Here is a 21,256-nt window from a genome sequence, read left to right as displayed (position 1 = left end):
CCTGCCTTACTTCACTTAATATAATTTTTTCCAAGTTTTTCCATTTCCTAACAAATGGGGCAATGTCAGTCTTTCTGATGGAGGCATAGAATTCCATTCTGTATATATACCACATTTTCTTGATCCATTCATCTACTGAGGGGCATCTGGGCTGGTTCCATATCTTAGCTATGGCAAATAAAGCTGCAATAAATATACTTGTTTTGGTAGCTTTAGTATGGTCTTGTTTGTGATCATTTGGGTAAATGCTCAAAAATGGGTTTGCTGGGTTATAGGGAAGCGCTATGTGGAATCTTTTGTGGAACCTCCATACTGCTTCCCAAAGTGGTTGAACAAGTTTACACTCCCACCAACAATGCGGTAAGGTTCCCTTCTATCCACATCCCCTCCAGCATCTGTTGTTATTAGACCTGCGAAATACTAGTCTGAGGCTTCTTCTATATATAGCTCTTCATCTTGCTCCAGCTTGACAATCAATTGAGGTTTAGGAACACAGTGCCCTGTTAATAAGAAAGAGTGGAGAACTATTGCTCATGCTGTGTCAAATTAGCTGTAAGATCTCAGATATCCTGTTTACCAGGTTGCTCCAAATCTTCTTTCTCATTTCTCACTGACTCCATGGTTGACTTTCCCCTAGCATCGGTTTAAACTTTGCAGGTTGTGTGGCTTGAACTCAGTTCTTTTTCCCCAGACTAACATTCTATTAGCTTGAGCCTAGCTCCATTTCCAGTTAATGAGTACTTAATTTGAGATAAGTGTCTCAAGGACACTTTACTGGCATTACTGGCTTCAAAATGAAGGACTGAAACTGGATAAAATTGTTGCCAAAAAAAAAAAGAGGTTGATGACTCTTGAAAAGGATTTTCCTTCTCCAGGCCAAGGTCTGAAAATCTAGTGCAGCCATATCATGAACTTTCTGAAGAACCCTTTCAGGGAGCCAGTGATTCATACAGTATCCACAAACTTGAATCACAGCAGATACCAGTTTAGGAAACATTCATAATCCCTTGGCAATCTAATTTTCCCCATTTCATTTCTATCTCTGCTCCGTGTTTCTATCTTTCAGTTTGTTTTGGAGGAGCAGCAGGTGTTTCGTATCTCAGAAGCTAGTTTAGAAATTAATGCTCAACTAAATGGTGAGCTTTAAATCCTGCGTTTAAAATGCACATCAGGAGCAGTGGGGAGGGCTTTTCTAAAAAGGAATCAAGTTTGATTGTGTGTACAGCAGTTCTGTAAATATTTTGGGTTTTCTGTTTTCATTTTTTGAAAGTAGACAAAATCTGTGGGAATTTTTTCCTGAAACATTAAAAAAAAGTCTGTTTATTTACATGCAAATAAATTTCTTTGATAAAATTTAAAAAAAATGAAAGTCTCAGATTTCAAACTCCTAAGCAGCCTGGATTACAGGCGTGAACCATTGCATGCACACACACACACACCACATACACAAACACATATACATATATGTATGTGTGTGTATATATACATTACATATATGTACATATGCATATATACATATGTACATATATTTGTGCATATATATGTACATATACACACAAATATACATATATACATATATATGCATATATATACCTATATTCATATATATGCCTATATACATATGTGTATAAATACCTATATACGTATATATGCCTATATACATGTATATAGGCATATATACGTATATATATGCATATATATGTATATAGGTATACATACACATATATATGTGCATATATGTGTATATAGGTATATGTATATATATACATATTTATGTATATGTGTATGTGTGTGTGTTTATGCATTTTCTAGATTGTATATCCACCCACAATAATCACCTCAATTTTGTGGAGACTGTCTCCTGGTTAGGGAACATAGTTTGGAATTTTTGTCAAACTGCTGATTTGGATTCTTGAAGAATGAGAATTAAATTGCCTTGGAATGTATATAATCCACCTGAAGCTTTCCTTAGAAACAAATGACACTTCCCACAGACTGGAATCTTACATCTAAATAGCATTGAAAGTCCAATAAATATTCACATATCTACTAAAAACAAATCATTTCTGGGCATCTGTGGTTCACACCTGTAATTCTAGCTACTCAGTAATCTGAGATCTGAGCATCGCAGTACAAAGCCAGACCTGGCAAGAAAGCTGAGAGACACTTATCTCCAATTAACCACCAGAAAGCTGGGAGAGGTGATGTGGCCCAATGATAGAGTGCTCACGCTGAGCTGAAAAGCTGAGGCATGGCACCTCGGCCCAGAATTCAAGACAAACCACCAACAAAAAAATCATTTGACCTTTCAACTTAATGTGATATTTTCAGCTTACACAAGGACACCAGGATGCCATATGTTTCCAGCATCACATCTCTATATAGGGTCTTCTGAGAAATATCCAATTCCTGCCACTCTTCCCAACTGAACTCCACAGCCACATCATCAAATGACACCAGCTTCTATAAGGGCATATTCCATCAATTTATTACCACTGAGTCATGAAAACACCAAGGCTGGAATTTCTTTCTTCTATATGTACGCTTTTGTCTCACAGAATGTGTATGGAGCTTGCTCTGTTATCTATACAGTGAGAGAGAAAAAACATCAACGTAAAAATATTTTCCCCCATAGTAACTTGGTAATTACAAATACTAAGTTTTTCTTTATATTTTAATATTGTTATGTATATATTTTTTATTGTGAAAATATAAATACTAAGTTTTTCTAATACATCAAAACACACTTCTGATTCCAGAAATAAAGACAAGATAAACAGTTCTAAGAAGCTAATCATCTCGCATGACAACATTAAGTATAAGTAGGAGTCTGAAAGTGTGTGTTTAGCTTATTTTGGTAATATTTACAACATATCTGTGGAACAGTGAAGTAAACAAATATTTTTCCTGCATTTTCATATTCTGCCTTACTGAATCAAGTCCTATTCAGATTTTCTATTAAAATGTGCTCTCATAAGCGATCACAACATGGTCATTACATCATACATAATACATAACACATTAGTAGATCTATGAAAAGCAGTGTCCAGGTAAATGTTAAAGGGAGTAAAAGTACTCAAAAATAGTAAATGAATGAGTTGGCTCTCATAAGATTTGACCTAGTTCTCATAATAAAACATCCTATGTTAATCACTTTTGTTTTTAAATTTCTAAATATAAAAGTGTGTTCATAGATAGCCAGATGCTTCCTTCCTAAGTAAAAATGAACTGCTAGCATGAACTTTTATGAACATCGCCTACTTCTTATAATATCGAATATATATTTATTACCATAAAATGTTTCTTAACCAACTTTGCATTTTAATTGGCCTTAAGGTTAGGATGCATGTAAATGGATAGAGGCTTGAGGAACGTTCAAGAAGACCCCCCCCCCAAAATGTGAAACATGACCACCACAAGAAGGATAGGGTAAAAAAATATGAAGAGGGACATGATCTAAAAAATATAGAAAAAAAATTACAAATTGCAATAAAATACGATACTAGTTTCTTGTTCAGTGCTTAAAAGGAAAGATTGTTTATTCCCAAATTGAAATCCATTACAAATGAACAATGGCCAACAATCCCTCCAATACATTCACGCTTGAAAATATCAGAGGTGAATGATGAGTAACACACAAAAAGGAAAATATATCTGTAAAGTGTTGAAAGAAAATAGACTTCAATACACAATCCAGTGGGGAAAGGGCCTCTTCTAACAAAATACATTGAAGATATTTCTAGGGAAGGAGAATGCTTCATTAACACATCATTTTAAGTGTTACAATAAAGTATCCTGCTTCAAGTGAAAAAAAATGCCAACATATATCTACATAGACAAGATTATTAAAATGGTAAATATGTAAGTAAAGGAATGTATAGAAAGTTGATGTGTAGGGGAATGAACCCCAAGGTAAGTATTCAAAGGTTTTTTGTTTTCTTTTTTTTTCCTTTCATGCAATTGTTTCTATCATATTTATAAGATGATTTTTATGTTGCTTTTTATGTTCCTCCCACACAGTATAACCCATAATTTCACTGTTTTTGATGTTGATATTATTTGTGGAGGGGAAAGGAAAAAAATCGTTTAGGGATACAGGTGGACCCATTGCAACAATGAGATGTACAAGTCGTTATGTCAAAAAACGAACTTAACAACTTTGGTGGAAGATGGGGGGAGGACCAGAGTATGGGAAGGGATGGGAAGGAGAAACAATGAGGAAACAACAATGCTTGATAAGAAATGTACTCATTATCTTGCCCATGTAATTGTAACTCCTCTGTACGGTATTCTCACAATAAAACAATAATAATTATATGAATGAATAATAAAGAGTAAAGAAAAATGATTTTTAAAAAGCTAGAACTAATTTATAAGTGTATAAATAAACACAATGGGGTTGTATATAAAAAGTTATGTATTAAAACAAATGTATTAAGCAAAACATGGTATTTTCAGGAGAGAATTCAAACTCACAGTTTAAGGAAATAAATACCAGGAACCTGGTAACAGAGTTAGTGGAGTGAGGTCAAGGGGAAGGGATAGATGAATGAAGAGAAGAAGCAAGGACTGCAGTCATACAATTCAATGCATATCTTACAAAATTAAGAAAACTGAGGGGAGGGGTGGAGTTAGGAGGGATAGGGAGAATGATAAAATGTGTAACATTGATCAAGGTGCATTGTATTCATGAACTGATTTGTTGATTGGTAAATCCCTTATAGAGCTATTAAAAGATAATAAAAATTAAATTTAAATTAAAAATTATTGAAATAAAAAAAGAATGTATAGAATACATATTGTATGTAATTCCTCTTGTGGAAGGAAAACTTATAGCACTAAATTCATGATTCATAGTGCATGAAAATTCAATATGTAAACATGTAAGTGTATTAAAAACAAAGTGCATTAACTGGGCATATGGATCACTTAATATTGAACTTGCCTGGCAAATACGAAGGCCTGAGTTCAAAGAATTAATTCTACAAAATACTTAAAAGGGGAATAGATTTAGGTTATAAATACAATTATTCCATTGAAAAGTAAGTATATTATGCCAGATAGTACTACTGTGAGAATATTGTAAAATTTTAATGTTCCTAGTGAAAGTACAGTGAAGCACATCCAGCAAGTTAACTTCCTATGTGTTCCTAACAAAGAATCTGACAGGGTAGGAAATTTGTTTACTTGTAGTTCTATAGTATAACACTTTTCGTGCTCATGGTAATTCTTCTGAAGCTCTATGCTTCAGCCTGAGAATGGCCTTTGTTCTTTACATTAAAAAAATCTCTGGTTATTTATTTATAACGAAAATTTTCAGTCAAATTTCCAGACTAGATTATAGCGACTTTATAATATCCTTTCCAAAAACTCTTGCAGGCCTTGCATATTTTGATTTGCACAAATTCAGTGGAACATAAAAACAAATGTTTGAAAAAGTATGGCACCTGTATTGAGCATGCAGTCTTATTTGTATCTTATGAACAATCCAGTATAACAACTATATACATCAGACTTAATTTGTAATAGGTATCAGAGGTGGTTCACAGTGTATAGGACAATGCCTGCAGGGTATATGAGAGGTGATTTACAGTGAATTTGAGGTGTGTGCAGGTTACATAGAAGCAAAATAAGAAATAAATAAATAGAAAGAATAAGCAAAACTAATAATGAAAAATACAAAGTGATAATATGTAAGGATATAAACATCAGACCAAAATATATGACCACAGATACAGACCACTGATAATAACTGAAATATCGTACACTTTGATAATAAAAGTTTTATGCTGAAAAGCAAAGTGTGCAAATCCATCTTTAAAAGGCCATGAAGTTATAATATCTTTAATCTACAAATTTTGTAGAAATCAATATGAGAAATAAAAATACGTGATAAATACATGAAAATTAAAAAAATATTTGTAGTATTCTATGAGTGAAATAAACACAGGGGAAATTACAATGGGTCTCAAAGTAATGTATTTTACCATTGTGAATTATAGAATATTAAATGTGGCCAATTTCTTACTACACCTTTGAAATAAAAACAAATGCATTTGGGTTGGGATTATGGCTAAGTGGTAGAGTACTTGCCTACCATGCATGAAGCCCTAGATTCAATTTCTAAGCACTACATAAATAGAAAAAATAGGAAATGACATTGTGGCTTAAGTGGTAGTGTGGTAGCCTTGACCAAATCAAGATCAGGAATGGTGCCCAGGATTGGCCCCAAGTTCAAGCCGCAGTAATGGCAAAAAAAAAAAGTTTAAATATGCATAGTGTATTCACATGGATATCTTCTGGAGGGTGGGGGAAAGCCAGAGAACTTGTAGGAAATTGGGTGAAAAAGTGCATCTGAGGAGGTCATTAGGCATTGATGAAAGTAAGTTATACAAGTCATGATTCACAATGGAAGGGAAAGATTGTGAGAGAGTGCGGGTATGGAAGACACAGGAAATGTACTCATTACCTGACCTAAGGACTGGTAGTCTCCCCATAGATCACCACTATATCAACAATAAAATAAATTAATTTTGAAACAATTTCTCCATGGAGTTGTGTGAGCATAAACTTAGTGAAAAATATGTAATACATTTACAAGAGCAGCTGAAATTATTAGAAATAATATACAACACTTAATTTGAAACATGAAATATTGGAGCTTAGGTTGAATATTGATTTTATATAAGCCATTAATAATAATCTCATTTGATTGTTGTATCCAATTAACTGTTAATAATAAATATTCAGGTAAAAAAAAAACAAGTGCTTCTGGCGCAAGAATCTCATCCTACCCTAGCTACTAAGGAGGCTACAGTCTGGAAGCCATACTGGGTAGACAGCTCAAATTAAGCAGCTAAGCAACAGGTTGGAGGCATGGCTCAAGAGATAATGCCAGCAGTGAAGGAGGAAGCTGACTACTGTGAGGACTGTGAGTACATGTTCCAATTCTAGCACAAGAAAGACATAGTGGAGGCAGAGGTATGTATATCCCATGAGTTTCAAAGTTAGACACCAAACATGCAACACAACAAATCCTCATCTCAGACATAAAGAGAAAAAAACTTAGTGGAGGGGGGAGAGGACAGGAACAAAGGGAGCAAAAAAATAAGGAGGGAGAGGGGACCAGTGTGGGGTGTAAAGGAGGGATAAAGAGACAAAGGGAAAGGAATAAAGAAGAGAGGAAGGGAGGAAGCTTCATAACATTAGATTTGACAGTTACTCCTTGAATGGGACACCAACAATACCCAATACAAAAATCAAACAAGATTAAGTGCCTACAAGTAAAACCTTGTACATCATAAGACATGATCTACAAAGAAGGAAAAGCATGGTATGAGAGAAAATATTTGTGTATATTTCTAAATTGACTAGTACCTGGAATGAATTAGAAAATATAAAAGAAAATCCTACAACTAACCCTAACACCCAAAATCTAATTTGACAATGTGAAAAAAGATTGAAGAGATTTTCTACAAAGAATATGTATAAATAGGTGATTAAAACATATAAAGAAGTCCAATATCAATAATCATGACAAAATTCAATCAAAATTATATTGAAAAACTACTTTATACATGTTGTATGGATATAGTTTAAAAAACAGTGACAAAAATTATCCAACATCTAACAAGTTTTGGGAAGGATGTGAAAATAATATGAAAACTGATACATTTCTGGAAGTAATATAAAAATCATAGGTATTTTTGAGATTCCTAAAAAGAACTAAGTCAAGTATTACACAGAAAAATGATCCAGGACACCTATTTCTGGATTTGTACCTAACAGAAGAGAAATCAGAACTAGAAGAAATATTTTTAGAATTACTGTACATCCACTCACAATAACCACAAGATAGAAGCTTGTAAATGATAGATAAATGATTTGAAAGTAAGAAAAATTTACTACCTTTTATGGCATGGATCAAACTTCAGTAAATGAGATAAATAAAGTACATAAAGGAACAGCCATTGTATGAGTCTGGGGTAGAGAGGAACAGGAGCTGCATATTTAATGATTATACAGCTTCATATATGGAAGATCAAAAATGTAGTAGATGGATAGAAGGATGGTTGTAACATTACTATAGATTATTTTTTCCATGTATGAGTGGTAACCTTCCCTGTGTAAACTCAAGCAAGTATGCTTGCTTATGGGGATTTGGGGACCAAGTGCCAGTGAGCCTTGGGGCCACTTGTTTCCTCTTCATCTCTCTATCTGTACATGTCTGTGTTTTTCTGCTTGTCTTTGGCTCTGGAATCCCATAGGCCTGCCTTGAGTTACAGGTAGCAACAATTCCTTATACAGTGGGTAAGAAAAATGTCAATTCTAAGAGCCATGTCAGCAAAGGTAAATTGATCAGTAAGACAAAATAGTTCCCAAATACAGCATGTCAAAAAAACAGTGAGAGAAACATGGAGAGAAGGGGGACTGAAAGAGAAGAAGAGACAGGGCGAAAAATATGTAAAAAGCAGGAGAAAGATAGGAATAATGAAAGCTAATGAGTAGGAAACAGAATGAAGAGAAAAAATAGAGAAAAAAATCTTGTGAAGACACACCTAGGGAAAATAGAGAGGGCTGAGGGCTTTCTAGGAACACCACACGCTATATCATCAACTATGATCAAGTTTTATGTAGTTAGAGACCAGGAAGAAGTCCAAGAAGTATATATGGAGAGTAGTTTAATTACATATAGTTTACTCAGTCTTCTATAACATTTGAAGCTGTGTGTGAGACCACACTATTTCAGAAACACCGGTAAAACCTCTTTAATATAATCCAACATTAATCATAAGGAGGTGATCTCTGACAAATTGCCTGCAAATGTTCACCCTACATGACAAGTGACCTCCTCAATGTCACTGAATCACATAACAAGTGCAACTACTTTTTCTCACATCAGAAAAACTGAAGCAAGTCTGCCCTCAATTTAGACAGACTGTAACATATTATAATCTACTCATTCTAAAAATCATCTTTTTTTTGTGAAAATACCATACAGAGGAGTTATAATTACATGGCCAAGATGAGTACATTATGAACCCCAAGGTAAGTATTCAAATTTTTTATTCTTTCATGCAATTGTTGCTAACATATTTATAAGATGATTTCTATGTTGCTTTGTATGTTCCTCCCCCACGGTATAACCCCTGCTTTCACTGTATTTGATGTTGGTATAATTTGTGCAGGGAAGGTTAAAAACAAATCATTTAACTAGGGGTACAGATGGACCCATTGCTACAATGAGATGTACAAGTCGTTATGTTGAAAAACTAACTCTAAGAACCATCTTTATCTGATTTAGAAACATGTTCCTAAAGCAGAATCATTTTTTCAGTTTTTAAATCATTGACACCCTAAGTTTTCTAAAATGGAATGTGGAAAATGAGAAATAAAAAGCAACTCACCAGGGGCTGGGAAGGTGGCTCAGTGGTAGAGCACTTGCCTTGCATGCATGAGGCCCTGGGTTCGATTCCTCAGCACCACATAAGCAAAAAAGAAAAAAGCCCGAAGTGGCACTGTGGCTCAGGTGGTAGAGCGCTAGCCTTGTGTTGAATAGCTGAGGGACAGCGCCCAGGCCCAGAGTTCAGGCCCCATGAGCGGATCCAAAAAAAAAAACCAACTCACCAGAGATCCTCTCATTCTTTCTTGCTGTTGACAATGAACAGAAGATTCTGGAAGCATGGCTTAGAGAAAAGGCAATAGACATAGTCAGGAAAGAACCTGTGAGATTATGCTCCAGATTCTCCTGTTCAAAACATTATACATGGAGTGAAAGGCACAAAAGCCTTCTTATAGAAAAAAATCTTTTATATCTCAAGTAGAGTATTAAATACTCACCTGAAGATGACTCCACAGTCCATTAGTTGGTAGACAGACAGTATAAAAGCAATTCATTTCTAGGTTAATATACATACAGAATTCATAAAAACTAAGGTTCCTAAAATAATTGAATAATTGAAACAAAAATCCACACCTTCAATAACACTAGTTATTAATACTTAGGGTTGTATGAATTATTTTTCTATTCATTAAAATGGATTCTAGGACTCCATTGTGCTTTTGTACTCTATCTTACTCATTTACATATTTAAACTCCATGGAGAGCATACAGGTTAAAACTCAGTACTTTTTCACCCATAATTATGCAGGAAAATTTATACAATACATATTACTTGCATAATATTTCATTAGTGGTTTTCAAATGGCACATTTCCCTGTATCCAAATACTCAGAGTACCCTTGTGCAATGACTTGAAACTTGCCGTTTAACCTGCTTCACATAAGCAGTAAAGATTATGTAAATACAGGTTTGAGAAGTCTCTAATACTCACTTTCCTAAACAATCATATGAAGATGGCCATCCTGATGAAGATAAAAGGCCTAATAAAGATATAACATGAAATACTAGTCATAGTATTAACAGTCCCAACCAACAACCACAGCCAAAGACCCAGAAGATTAAAATCTTAAATTACACAAATAATATTAACACAAAATTCCAAGCTGATGACACACCAAAATGCAGACCAATAAAAATAAACAAATTACATACCTATATGCGTTTTCTTGTATTTTTTGGTTGGCTTATTAAACAGGAAAGGCTACTATCCAGACAGGGATTTTTTTTTAACACAACTGCATGGAATGGAAACTCTTAATATAAAATAGCATGAACTGGGCTGGGAAGGTGGCTCAGTGGTAGAGTGCTTGCCTCGCATGCATGAGGCCCTGGGTTTGATTCCTCAGCACCACATAAGCAGAAAAAGTTGGAAGTGGTGCTGTGGCTCAAGTGGTAGAGTTCTAGCCTTGAGCTGAAGAGCTGAGGGACAGCGACCAGGCCCAGAGTTCAGATCCCACGACCAACAGAAAAAAAAAATAACATGAACTTCATAGTGATATGCATGAAAAATGAAAAAACTACTCTATATTGGGGAGGATTGGGTGGGGATGCAGGGGGAGGATGGGAAGGGATAGGAAGGGGAAACAAAGGAGGAGGCTACAATGCTTGATAAGAAATGTACTCATTATCTTGCCCATGTAATTGGGTGCCCTCTGTACAGTATTTTCACAATAAAAAAATTAAAAAAGAAACTCTACTCTATAAACTTCACTTAGGTCCTTTCTGCTAAGAAACACAATATTAATCATTTAAAAGCAACATCTGCACATTCGTATTGGGTTTTTTCACATCACAAGAATGTTTTCTTACTTTAAAAACTTACAAAGAAATTTTTATACACTAATTATCCATATTCAAATATTCAGGACCAAGAGTGTTGTAGATTTCAGGGTGGGATATTTTCTTTTTGTTTTAGGTTTTGGACTATCCTCCTTAAAATTGAATCATATAATTTTATTAGAAATATAATCTGTATTTAAAAGAGTGTATTGTAATTAGGCTGACTTGGCTTATGATTTTAATGTTAGCTACTCAGAAGTTTGAGATCTGAGCACCACAGACTGAAACCAGCTTGGGCAGAAAAATCTGAGTGACTCTGATCTCCAATAAACTACTAAAAATACCTGGAATTGGAGATGTAGCTTAAATGGTAGAACATTAGGCTGGAACAAAAGAAGCTCAGGATCAGTGTCCAGTGCTTGAGCCTAGGAACCAGGATTAGCACACAAAAATGGGAATTGTAGTGTATTTAAATTCTATTGAACAATTGTTTTGGAATACATATTTCAGCAGTCTCTCATTTTAAGTGATGTAAAATAGGCTCATTATTCTAGTGGAGAAGTTGTAACTAGTCAAGAACAAAAAACTGGAGAATATCCATGCTTGTAATATTTTAAGCTAGGAAAATCCATAGGAAGTGCAAAGGATAAAAGTGATCAAGCTTCACTGACTTCAATTCCCACAAATTTCTTTGAGCAGATTGAGACAAAATGGAGAACACTAGCTAATATTTTGTTATATCTTACATCTACAAAACATACAAACTTGAGCAAGACACAGTACCTCAAGTTCCCTTCTGTAACAATCTGTGACTAACAATTTCTGAACTGCAGGTAAAAACCAACGAGTTAAGGCTACTATCAGTATATCCATAGGTGGGACAATTCAGAGAACATACACTAGAAATGATACTGTGGAAAGGCTGAATAAATTAGTCAGGACTGCTACAGATAATTTCAGTTGTGATCATTATTCCTCCACAAAAAAACCACAGCCCCATGTCCCTTCTGAGAACTAGGCTCTGTCTGATTCCTCAGGCAAGTTCATTTCCCCTCCTAGTAGTTACTGTTAACCTTCCAACAGCACCAAATGACTGGGAGTGTTAGAGGAAAGAGTACCACTTGAGTCTTGTGCTCTAGGAAATAGAACCAATCTTTGCTTAAGGCAAGGAAGCTGAAAACATTTTGCCCTTCCTTTGCCTTTCTGCCTCTGCTCTGTAGAGCTTGTCAGAGTTGACAAAGTAACCTCCTTCAAACATTGGTAGGCTTCATTGCTTAACAGAAATTAAAAAACAGGACCATCACTACTGTAATATCTCATGTGTACCTGTTCCTAGAAAGAAGGTCTTATACAAACACGTGTGAACTAAAGCCAGGAGTGCTAAGAAATCTAACAAGGGAGGAGGAGAGCAGAGACACCTCGAGGAGAAACAACACAGAAACCCAAAATACAACTGCAATATAAATGGAGTCAAATCAGGCACACCCCTCACAATTTTACTACAATTGTTACCATGCTCATCTTACACCTGGGCAAGGTTAATAAAGTCACATGGCTTAACAGCAGTGATTCATAGTCATGGAAATATAAATGCACAATTCCCTGTTTTTTTCTATTCGGGAGAACTACCCAACTTGCTGTCAGAACTTTGCGAGCCAGTTTCTGGCACCTGGAGGCACAAGGGCTGTGGCACACAAACTTTTGAACCCTTAACAATCATCAGCCCCATACTGGAGTAACATGTGGAGGATAGACTCTTTCTTGGTTTCTGCATCCAGCTCATGGTTCCTACCTGACATTGGAGAGAGACCTTCAAGTTACACCTCCCAAGCTCCACTGGAGAGAAAACTTCCAGCAGCAAGGCAACGGGAAAGGAACTGGAATTTGAAGGCTGAAAATACCCACAGTGAATGGGGAGGCACATGCACAGAAAGATCTTTGCTACTTAAAAAAAAAATAGAAACCAAGCACTTTCAGAGCATCTGTGCTGCAAGGGAGACTACATTTCCCACAATGCACTGTGCCACCCTGAAGGAAGTAGGGTTCCACTAGTGCTAGGCCCTAGGTCCCAAGACTGTTTGTTTGCCTATGGACTTTTCTGTCCCACCTGTGGGAGCATAGGAAAGGTTGTTTTTTTTTCATGAAAAAGCACTGTGTTCCTCCTGAATCATTGTTAGACCAACCGAAAAATGGAAATTGTATTGGGATCATGAGATTAAATGGCTTTTTAATTCTTAGTTCTATTATTATAATTGGGGTTGTGAGACTATTTTGATTTTGTTTTTGTTTAACAGATAAGTTCGTTTGAATGTAAATTATGTCCTTCTTTATCTTCTTTAATAGCTCCCTGCTCACTATAAAAAAAGTATTCACAGACACTAAACTGATTCTTGGGTCATTTTCCATGCTCTTATGTATACACAGCAATAAAGTAGCAGACTTGCTAGGTAGATATGCAGCATAATCCTTACACCAATTTAGATTTTTCAAAACCCTAACAATTTCCCAGAAACACCCAAATTCCATCTACGAAATTTTAAGGAGTTTTTGGCTGTTTCCAAATTTTTCCTTTCCTTTAAGGTTTTTTTTTTCTCCTCTTTTCTTTTTGTTATTGGTCCTGTGGCTTGAATTCAGGGACACTATCTTTTCTTTAATAATTTCTCCAGCTAACTAGTGAAAAGCAACCTGTGGGTGAGAAGAGCAGCCTTCAAACATGGTACATCACCACCTTGCTGTTCAGAGATGGTTGTTTGGGCAGATCAGGAGGAATGTGGGTAAGGTGCAAGAGTGAAGCTTGATGGCTTGCCCCAAACCAGTCTTTGTTTTTCTGTTCTGCATACCCTACTTTGGTTTGGATTCCTACCTCTGTTCTGATCCTAGAAGTTCCTCTAGGGAAGTCTAAGCTACCTCATATTTGTCTTCCCTGACATTATCCGTTAGTCTGTGGAATAAATCTTTGTTATCTTAGGTTCTTAGTGTGGGAGCAGTCAGACCCCACTTCTAAAAGCCATGCTTTTGTCCTGACCACTCATAATTGCCACACAGTCAGGAATAGATGGACATCATTTGGGACAAGAGAGTTCTTTTGCTGATAATTCAGCTTCAACAGAGAATTACTAAATCCTCATGAAAATCTCCCTTGGAAATCTTCTCAAAATAAATGTGTAAGCCTAATCTATACAGGCACAGTGGGACACCTATAGTCCAGCAACTTGTAAGGCTGAGCAGGGAGGATCATTCAAGCTCAGGAGATGAAGGCCATTCTGGGTAACATAGGAAGATTGAGTCTCAAAGCAACACAAGTGCAGCATTTCCTTACCAGAGGCTCTGGGTTTGATCCCCAGTACTAGAAAACAATATTAACATAATGCATAACATTTTAAACTAATAATACATCTCTTTTAATGCTGAGTGCAAAATTTCCAATTTTTCTTTCTAATCACCAAACATGAATCTGCAGTTTTATAAAACTGCTAGATGACTATAGAGAAAGAACATGCTTAGTTTCTTAGCTCTGTGAAGAACCATGGGAGTAGAAAACAATTGCAGGGCATTTCTTACCTCATTCCAATGACATCAAAAACATGTTGCCAGTGCTCATTGATTTTGCTAAGCTTGGCATGCATCTTGACAGTTGTCATATTGCTGCTGGCTGTAGCAACTGCTACCCCATTTGCTTCAAGTGGGACTTGATTGCATTGAGGAAGATTCTTTTCTTCATGTAGTCCTACAAGAGGAATTGAAAACAGGAAGCTCCACTATTACCCCAATTCCCTGTTCTTATTTTCAATTCTAACCCCCCAAATGCATTTCTTCTTAACCAACAAATATATGCATGCCTCTTAATGATTTTTGTAATTGAAAAATTCTCATCATATTATGACTTAACACAACTTTACAGGCTAAAAGGTCAAGAAAGACCCTCTAAGCATATTCACGAGGTGTGTTAGTTGTTACTTTCTTAATGCAACAGCCTCTCTAATTTCTCTCCATTCTATCTTACTGGAGAACCTACAAATGGGTGGAACTCAGTTTGATTAACTATAAGAACATTGGTCTTGTTATTTTTATTACATCTGGGGCCTAGTGACCACCTAAAATCATCATGTTCATGGTGGTTGACTCTGCCCTTTGTTAGTAAGTAGAATCCTTAATAGGTCTAAGACATCAAAATGCTTCAGGAGACACAAGCCCCTCCTCCTACCAGACTTGCCAACCCAGAGAAAGCAACTGCTCTCAATACATGTCCACCTACAAAGAATTCAAACTTCTCACCTCTTTATATTCTTTTTTTTTCTTCAGAAAGATGAAAAGTAGTTCTAAAAACTCAATGATTACAGAAAACACCTATGTAACATTAGATTCTCAGCAGTGAATAGAGGGTTCTAACTACGTCCACCTGAGAATGCCTGCTAGCTAACTTTCTGAAATGTCACAACCTCTTCTTCAATGGGAGGTCTGTTGTCTGTAGAACTGGTTTCCATCTGGCACCAGGTATCCACACAGCTCCTTGTTTTCATCATTTAACTGAATCCATGAATTGAGTCTGTCTTCAGTCTCTTCTTTCCTGATAGTCACCTGCCTATAAAAATGCATTTGGCTGCTGAAGATAGCCAACAAAACAGGTATACCATTCCCTGCTAAGAAAGGACTGAATTTCATTCATTTTAGTCAGTATCATTAAGGATTTAAATGTATGTTTTTCCTCTTACAAACCTCAGTTTCAGTATCAACAGACATTCTCAAGGCTTGCTGAAGTAACACCTGTAGCAGCCCAACAAAACTGACTTTTACCCATTGCAGATCTATTACAACTAGGTGATAACAAACATCAGAAACAAGAAAGGCTGGATATATTAAGGACCACATAAATTTCTTCTGTTTTAGGTCCTTTAAATATTCAGTTATGAATGTTAACAACCTGCTAATTTAATTCTCACTCAAACCTTTCCCCTTTTTAAAACTAATCAAAAACTTACATTGTTAAGACCAATGTCCCCTTTTGATTTAATTTCTAATCCCATCATGCTGTATATCAACCATTTATAATACAATGCACCAGGAATAATAAAGCCATATACATGATGGAGTATTAAAACAAAGAAAAACAAAACCTAAACCAATGTCCACCACTCATTTGATCCTACACTTCAAATGGTATTGCGTAGCTTTTGCATGGAAATCATAGAAATGTTAACCCAATCCAGTCTGTTCTACACAGGGTGATGCAAAATATCCAATGCTTCATTGTTTACAAACAACTCTAGCAAGCAGGTTTCAGCACAGAATCATCCTCCTTACAAGGTTAAATGGGTTACTCTAATAAACTTAACAGTAAATAATACAATTAAGCCTAGATAAACGTACAAAGGATTCTGAGGTCTTAAAAGTCTTGAAATACATTCAGTAAAAATGGGGCCACAGAAGGTCTTTGGTAAACTGTTAACACCCACTTCATAGAGTGAAGTGTTACATACAAAACTTCCCCAAGTTTTTCACAGAGATGCAAATGTCCCAAAATGTAGCACCAGCTACACAGACAAACCTGTTTACAGGCTTGATTGAAAGTCTATCCATAGAAAATCAAGCTTTTTGTTTCCATTCTTCTAACACACATTTTAGCTTTGACATCTATGGCCTTTCAGAATCCAGATTCCTAATTAATCTCACAATGGCTTTACAGTCTCCTTTACCTAAGCTTTTAGAGAACTTTTCAAGTATTCCAAGCACTTTCCTGTGTGTAAAACTTGAATAAAGAACTTCAGAGGACATTTCAAAATGAGATGATGAAGTACATTGTCATCTGAATTGTATGTATTTTCATTTTGTTTGTTTTGTTTTGTTTTAGCTTTAAGTTGGTTGTAGAATTTGGACTCAGTACCTGGGAGATGTCCATGAACTTATTTTTCCTTTTTTTATTGTGGCATGAACATTTTTTTCTCAAGGCTAGAGCTCTACCATTTTCAGCCACAGGGCAACTTCCACTGAATGGTGTGTTCTTTAAAATCTTTAAGACTACTTGAAACCTTCAATTTGTCTTCATCTCATCACTGACATAAACTGTCTACCACTCTAACCAGGATTCTATCCTGGGTAGCAGTTAGCAGCTGAATATTCCTACCATTTGAGTTCAAGGAGCTGATTTGATCATTCCAAAAAGTTTAAAATCTCCAGCTCTTCTAAGTAAAGATTTCATTGTATGTGAATATATTTACCAATGTAAAAGCCCCCATGCTTAGAGGAGCCAAGTAAGACTCCTATTGTTAGACTCACATTACTTGCTGGCCAAGCAAGAGACCAGCAGAGGTTTCCTACAGCAGATACATTACACGCCACCATCTATCCAGCGAAAGTTGAGCTCCACTACAACCCAACCCTTTAAATTTCTGCCTGTTTAAAATCATTTTCAATAAGTTCCTTAACAGTGTGCAAACTTGCAGCAGCCAGCACTGTGGAAAACAGGGGTTGTTTCTGTGAAGCATGTTGCTGTTTTCTAAACTTCAGAATGTAAAGGAACAATGGAGGAGCAGTAATCCCACTGAACAGGGCCTCAAGTTTAACAAAATTAAAGCTCCTTTCTAATATTGGCATTTGGTACATTGCAGCCTCCTATGGGCAGATGACTGACTTCCTCACAGGAGAGGCCCTCCCATGATCTGTTCAAATGTACCACCATTTCTCCAAAATGTGCTGCTCAAGTTGTTTTTCAGTTTCAATTTCCTTCAAATTCAGAGCCCAGTGAGCCAAGGATTGCTCTAGTTCCTGGAACACAAGTAAGAAGGTTTAGAAAGAGTCTTCAAGTCAAACTACTACTGTTCCCAAACCTGTAAGCTCATCCTTATTAGACACAAGGGGAGGGGATCAGCCAAGGAGAGGGACCTTAGGAAAGAGAAACAGCCCTGGCCTCCTGAAGACCTACCTAGTTGGCCAGCTTCAAACCACCTCACCCTCAAAAGAACATTCTTTTATATTCCCTTTTCATTACCTCAGTTACCTCTATAATATTTATACACGTCACAGAGGATAGTGAGTTAACAGTTTAAATTTAATAATCTTACACATATTTCTAAGATGATATAAAAGGTGACACCTCATTTTAACAAACTGAGGAATGCATTGTTACTAAAGTAGTCATCACATGACAATCTCCCTTCTATCAGAGTTATTTTTTGTCTCACTTTCTAAATGATAGTGTAAGGAATGAAACAGAGTGTGATAATTAGTACAGATTAATTAGCAGAAAATTTCTTCTGGCGGTGGAAATATCTTCTATTTGTCTGTTTATCTAGGTGGTGGCTATCAAACCCAGACTCTCAGGTAACCTAGGTTAATTATTACTTGCCATATCTGGGGGTTATTTTGTCTTCCAAGCAGTTAAAAATTTTAGGCTGATTCTGGTGCTTGAATTTAGGGCCTGAACATTATCCCTAACCTTTTTGCTTAAGACTAGTACTCTCTCACTTGAGCCACAGCTCTACTTCCACATTTTTGTTGTTTTTGGGAGATAAGCCTCAAATTTTTCCTCCCTAGGGCCCACTTTGAAGCAAGATTCTTACATTTCAGCCTCCATTGTAGCTGGGATTACAGCCTTGAGCCACCAGCATCTACATTATGTTTTTTAAAAGAATCTTCCAACAATAATAGGAGACAACTATTGCTATCACTATATGGTCAGACCTATAATCCTAGCTAATTAAGAGATTGAGATCTATGGCTCATGGTTTAAAGCAAGACTGGTCAGATAAATCAGAGTTTTGTTTTCTGTTAATCTACTGGTGCTGGGGCAGGAAGTCAGGACCTGAGCACTGTCCCTGGGCTTCTTTTCCTAAAGGAAAGTGCTTTACCATTTGAGTCACACAGTATAATGACCAGTTTTTCTGATGCCCAGAGTAGCTTCTAACTATGATTTTCAGATTTCAGCCTCCATAGGCTGAAAAGAATCTCTAATAATTACCATCAATTAGCCAGTAAAAAAGCCAGACTAAAGGTGTAGCTTAAGTGGTAGAGTACCAGCCTTGGGTGGAAAAAGCTAAGAGATACTGTGTGATCCCCAGGATGAAAAAAAGATAAAAATACTAAATTACATCAGAAGATGGATAAAATTTAGTAACCAACATAGTTTCAAGAGTAACTTCAGTGTCTGTATTGTGTATTAAGTAGCAGAATGTGTTCTTTCTTCTATACACCAGGATCTGAGTACAGTCCCCAGGGTTGTTCAAAGCACACCTAACAAAAAAGCACCCAAAAACTATATATAATAAAACATATAAAATACTACATAAAGAACATTAAACATTCCAAATAATTGAAATATAGCTAAATGAGAACAATGACACAATCATAAACAGGAATACTGAGTATAAAGAAGATATTATTTTCTGTCAAAGAAATCTAAACCTTGAATGCAATTTTCTGAAGTCTTATCAGAATTTTTCATAGTTCCAAGGCTGGATAGGTTAGGGAAAATAATACCTAAGGAATGGCGGCCAGGAACACAGATAGAAACAAGAAAATTAGACACATAAAAGCACTATCTTGTTTGCTTCTAAATACAGTCTTTCTGAGAAGCAACAAGATGCATTCTTCGTCATAAGGATAAGCAACTCTTTATGGAAAAATCCATTTTCTTGGAAGACATGCACTAAAGAGTATGTCACACAATAAACAAGAACTCAAAAAGCATAACACCAGGAATGATTAAGAGCAAAGATAAACACCTCTCTGCATGAGTTTATGACTCACCTTGCCTTTATCATAAAAATATTCCTTCTGTCAAAGAGTTCTGTGTCAATCCCTTTGAGAGCACCCACATTGCATTTCAGTGTACATACCTCTGTCTATCTGCATGTCTGCTTGTCTGTTTATCTGTTGGTTTGCTTGCCCAGTAAAGCTCTGTCAAGATTTCTTACTATGGTGACTTTTCTGGAAATTCTTATTCTGTGACCAAAGTCAAGGACCCTGGGTCAAGACTAGCTACTCCTAGAGGGAAACTTCACAAACTCTCACCTGGAGCCAGTGACAGTTGCTTCTCAAAGTTAAAAGCTGGGTGTGAGTGTAGCTCAGTCGTAGAGCATTGGCCTCACATACAGGAAAGCCTGGGTTTCATCTCCAGTGAAGAATGTTGGGAGAGATTTTCAAAGATCAAAGATTCAAAGAATGTGGAAGAACAAATCTGGGGACACAAAACACTTGAAATGAAGATTTGTTATAATAAAGCATTGTAACCAAGACAGTCTGATATTAAACCTGAAGAAACACAATAAGAAAATTGTTTTAAGATAGGGGAAACAAGCCTGTGTGGGAACCGGAGATCTGACACTAGACTACCAAATAAAAAGCCACTAGGAGAATTATCTCTCTATATGAGAAAGGTAAACCTTTTCTTAAAGTCTTTGCAAACAACTCCTAGAACCAAGTAAAGTGGCAAAATTAGAATACAACACTTGTAATCTTTGAAAAGGAAATGAAAGTGTGTTTTAAGTATGGAGATGTATTTCCCAAAGGAAATGCAAATAGGAAATATATATATGAAAATGTCATTACATTTGTCTATATTACAACATTTTCCTTAATTCAGTCAAGACAAAGTAGAAAAGGTGCTCTCCTAAGGCTGAAGATATTTACAAAGTATGCATTCAATACAGTAGTATTTCAGTCAAGAAGATGACAAATAGATCAACACATGATTGAACGAATAGTGAAAGTTAAAAATATATACAATACCAAATGAATAGAAAAAGGGATGTATATGTATATATATGGATGTGGCTATGGATACAAACAACATCCTTATGCCAAATGCATATAGAATACCAAAAGTTATCAACAGCACTGACTCAAAATCATGATGAAAAGTTGCATATATAATATGTGGTATATTGCACATTTATTATGCAGTATCATCATTGTGATGTTTTTATTACACTGGGAAATTTTGAAGTAAGAAAAAAGGGATAAGCAAAAATCAATGGCTTTTCTGTATTCCAACAATGATAAAAGTGTGGCTGAAATTAGGAAAGCAACTCCATTTGTAATAGCCCCACAAAAAATAAAATACCTAGGAATTAACTTAAC

At 35.9% G+C, this 21,256-nt stretch overlaps 1 protein-coding gene across 1 annotated transcript in view; it reads right to left on the bottom strand.

Annotated features, from left to right (window-relative positions):
- The window catches only part of LOC105985417 (zinc finger protein 883-like), a 50,362-nt gene extending 30,333 nt beyond the window's left edge, over positions 1-20,029 (bottom strand). The window contains 2 exon segments of the mRNA XM_013015961.1: positions 14,744-14,909; positions 20,014-20,029. Of these exon segments, the coding sequence (XP_012871415.1) occupies positions 14,744-14,909; positions 20,014-20,029 (182 nt within the window).
- Between the last annotated feature and the right edge of the window lie 1,227 nt (positions 20,030-21,256).

Source organism: Dipodomys ordii, unplaced genomic scaffold (assembly GCF_000151885.1).
Source record: "Dipodomys ordii isolate 6190 unplaced genomic scaffold, Dord_2.0 Scaffold29, whole genome shotgun sequence".
Lineage (NCBI taxonomy): Eukaryota > Metazoa > Chordata > Mammalia > Rodentia > Heteromyidae > Dipodomys > Dipodomys ordii.
The sequence above is the reverse complement of the archived record's forward strand: the minus strand, read 5'-3'. Positions and strand labels throughout refer to the sequence as shown.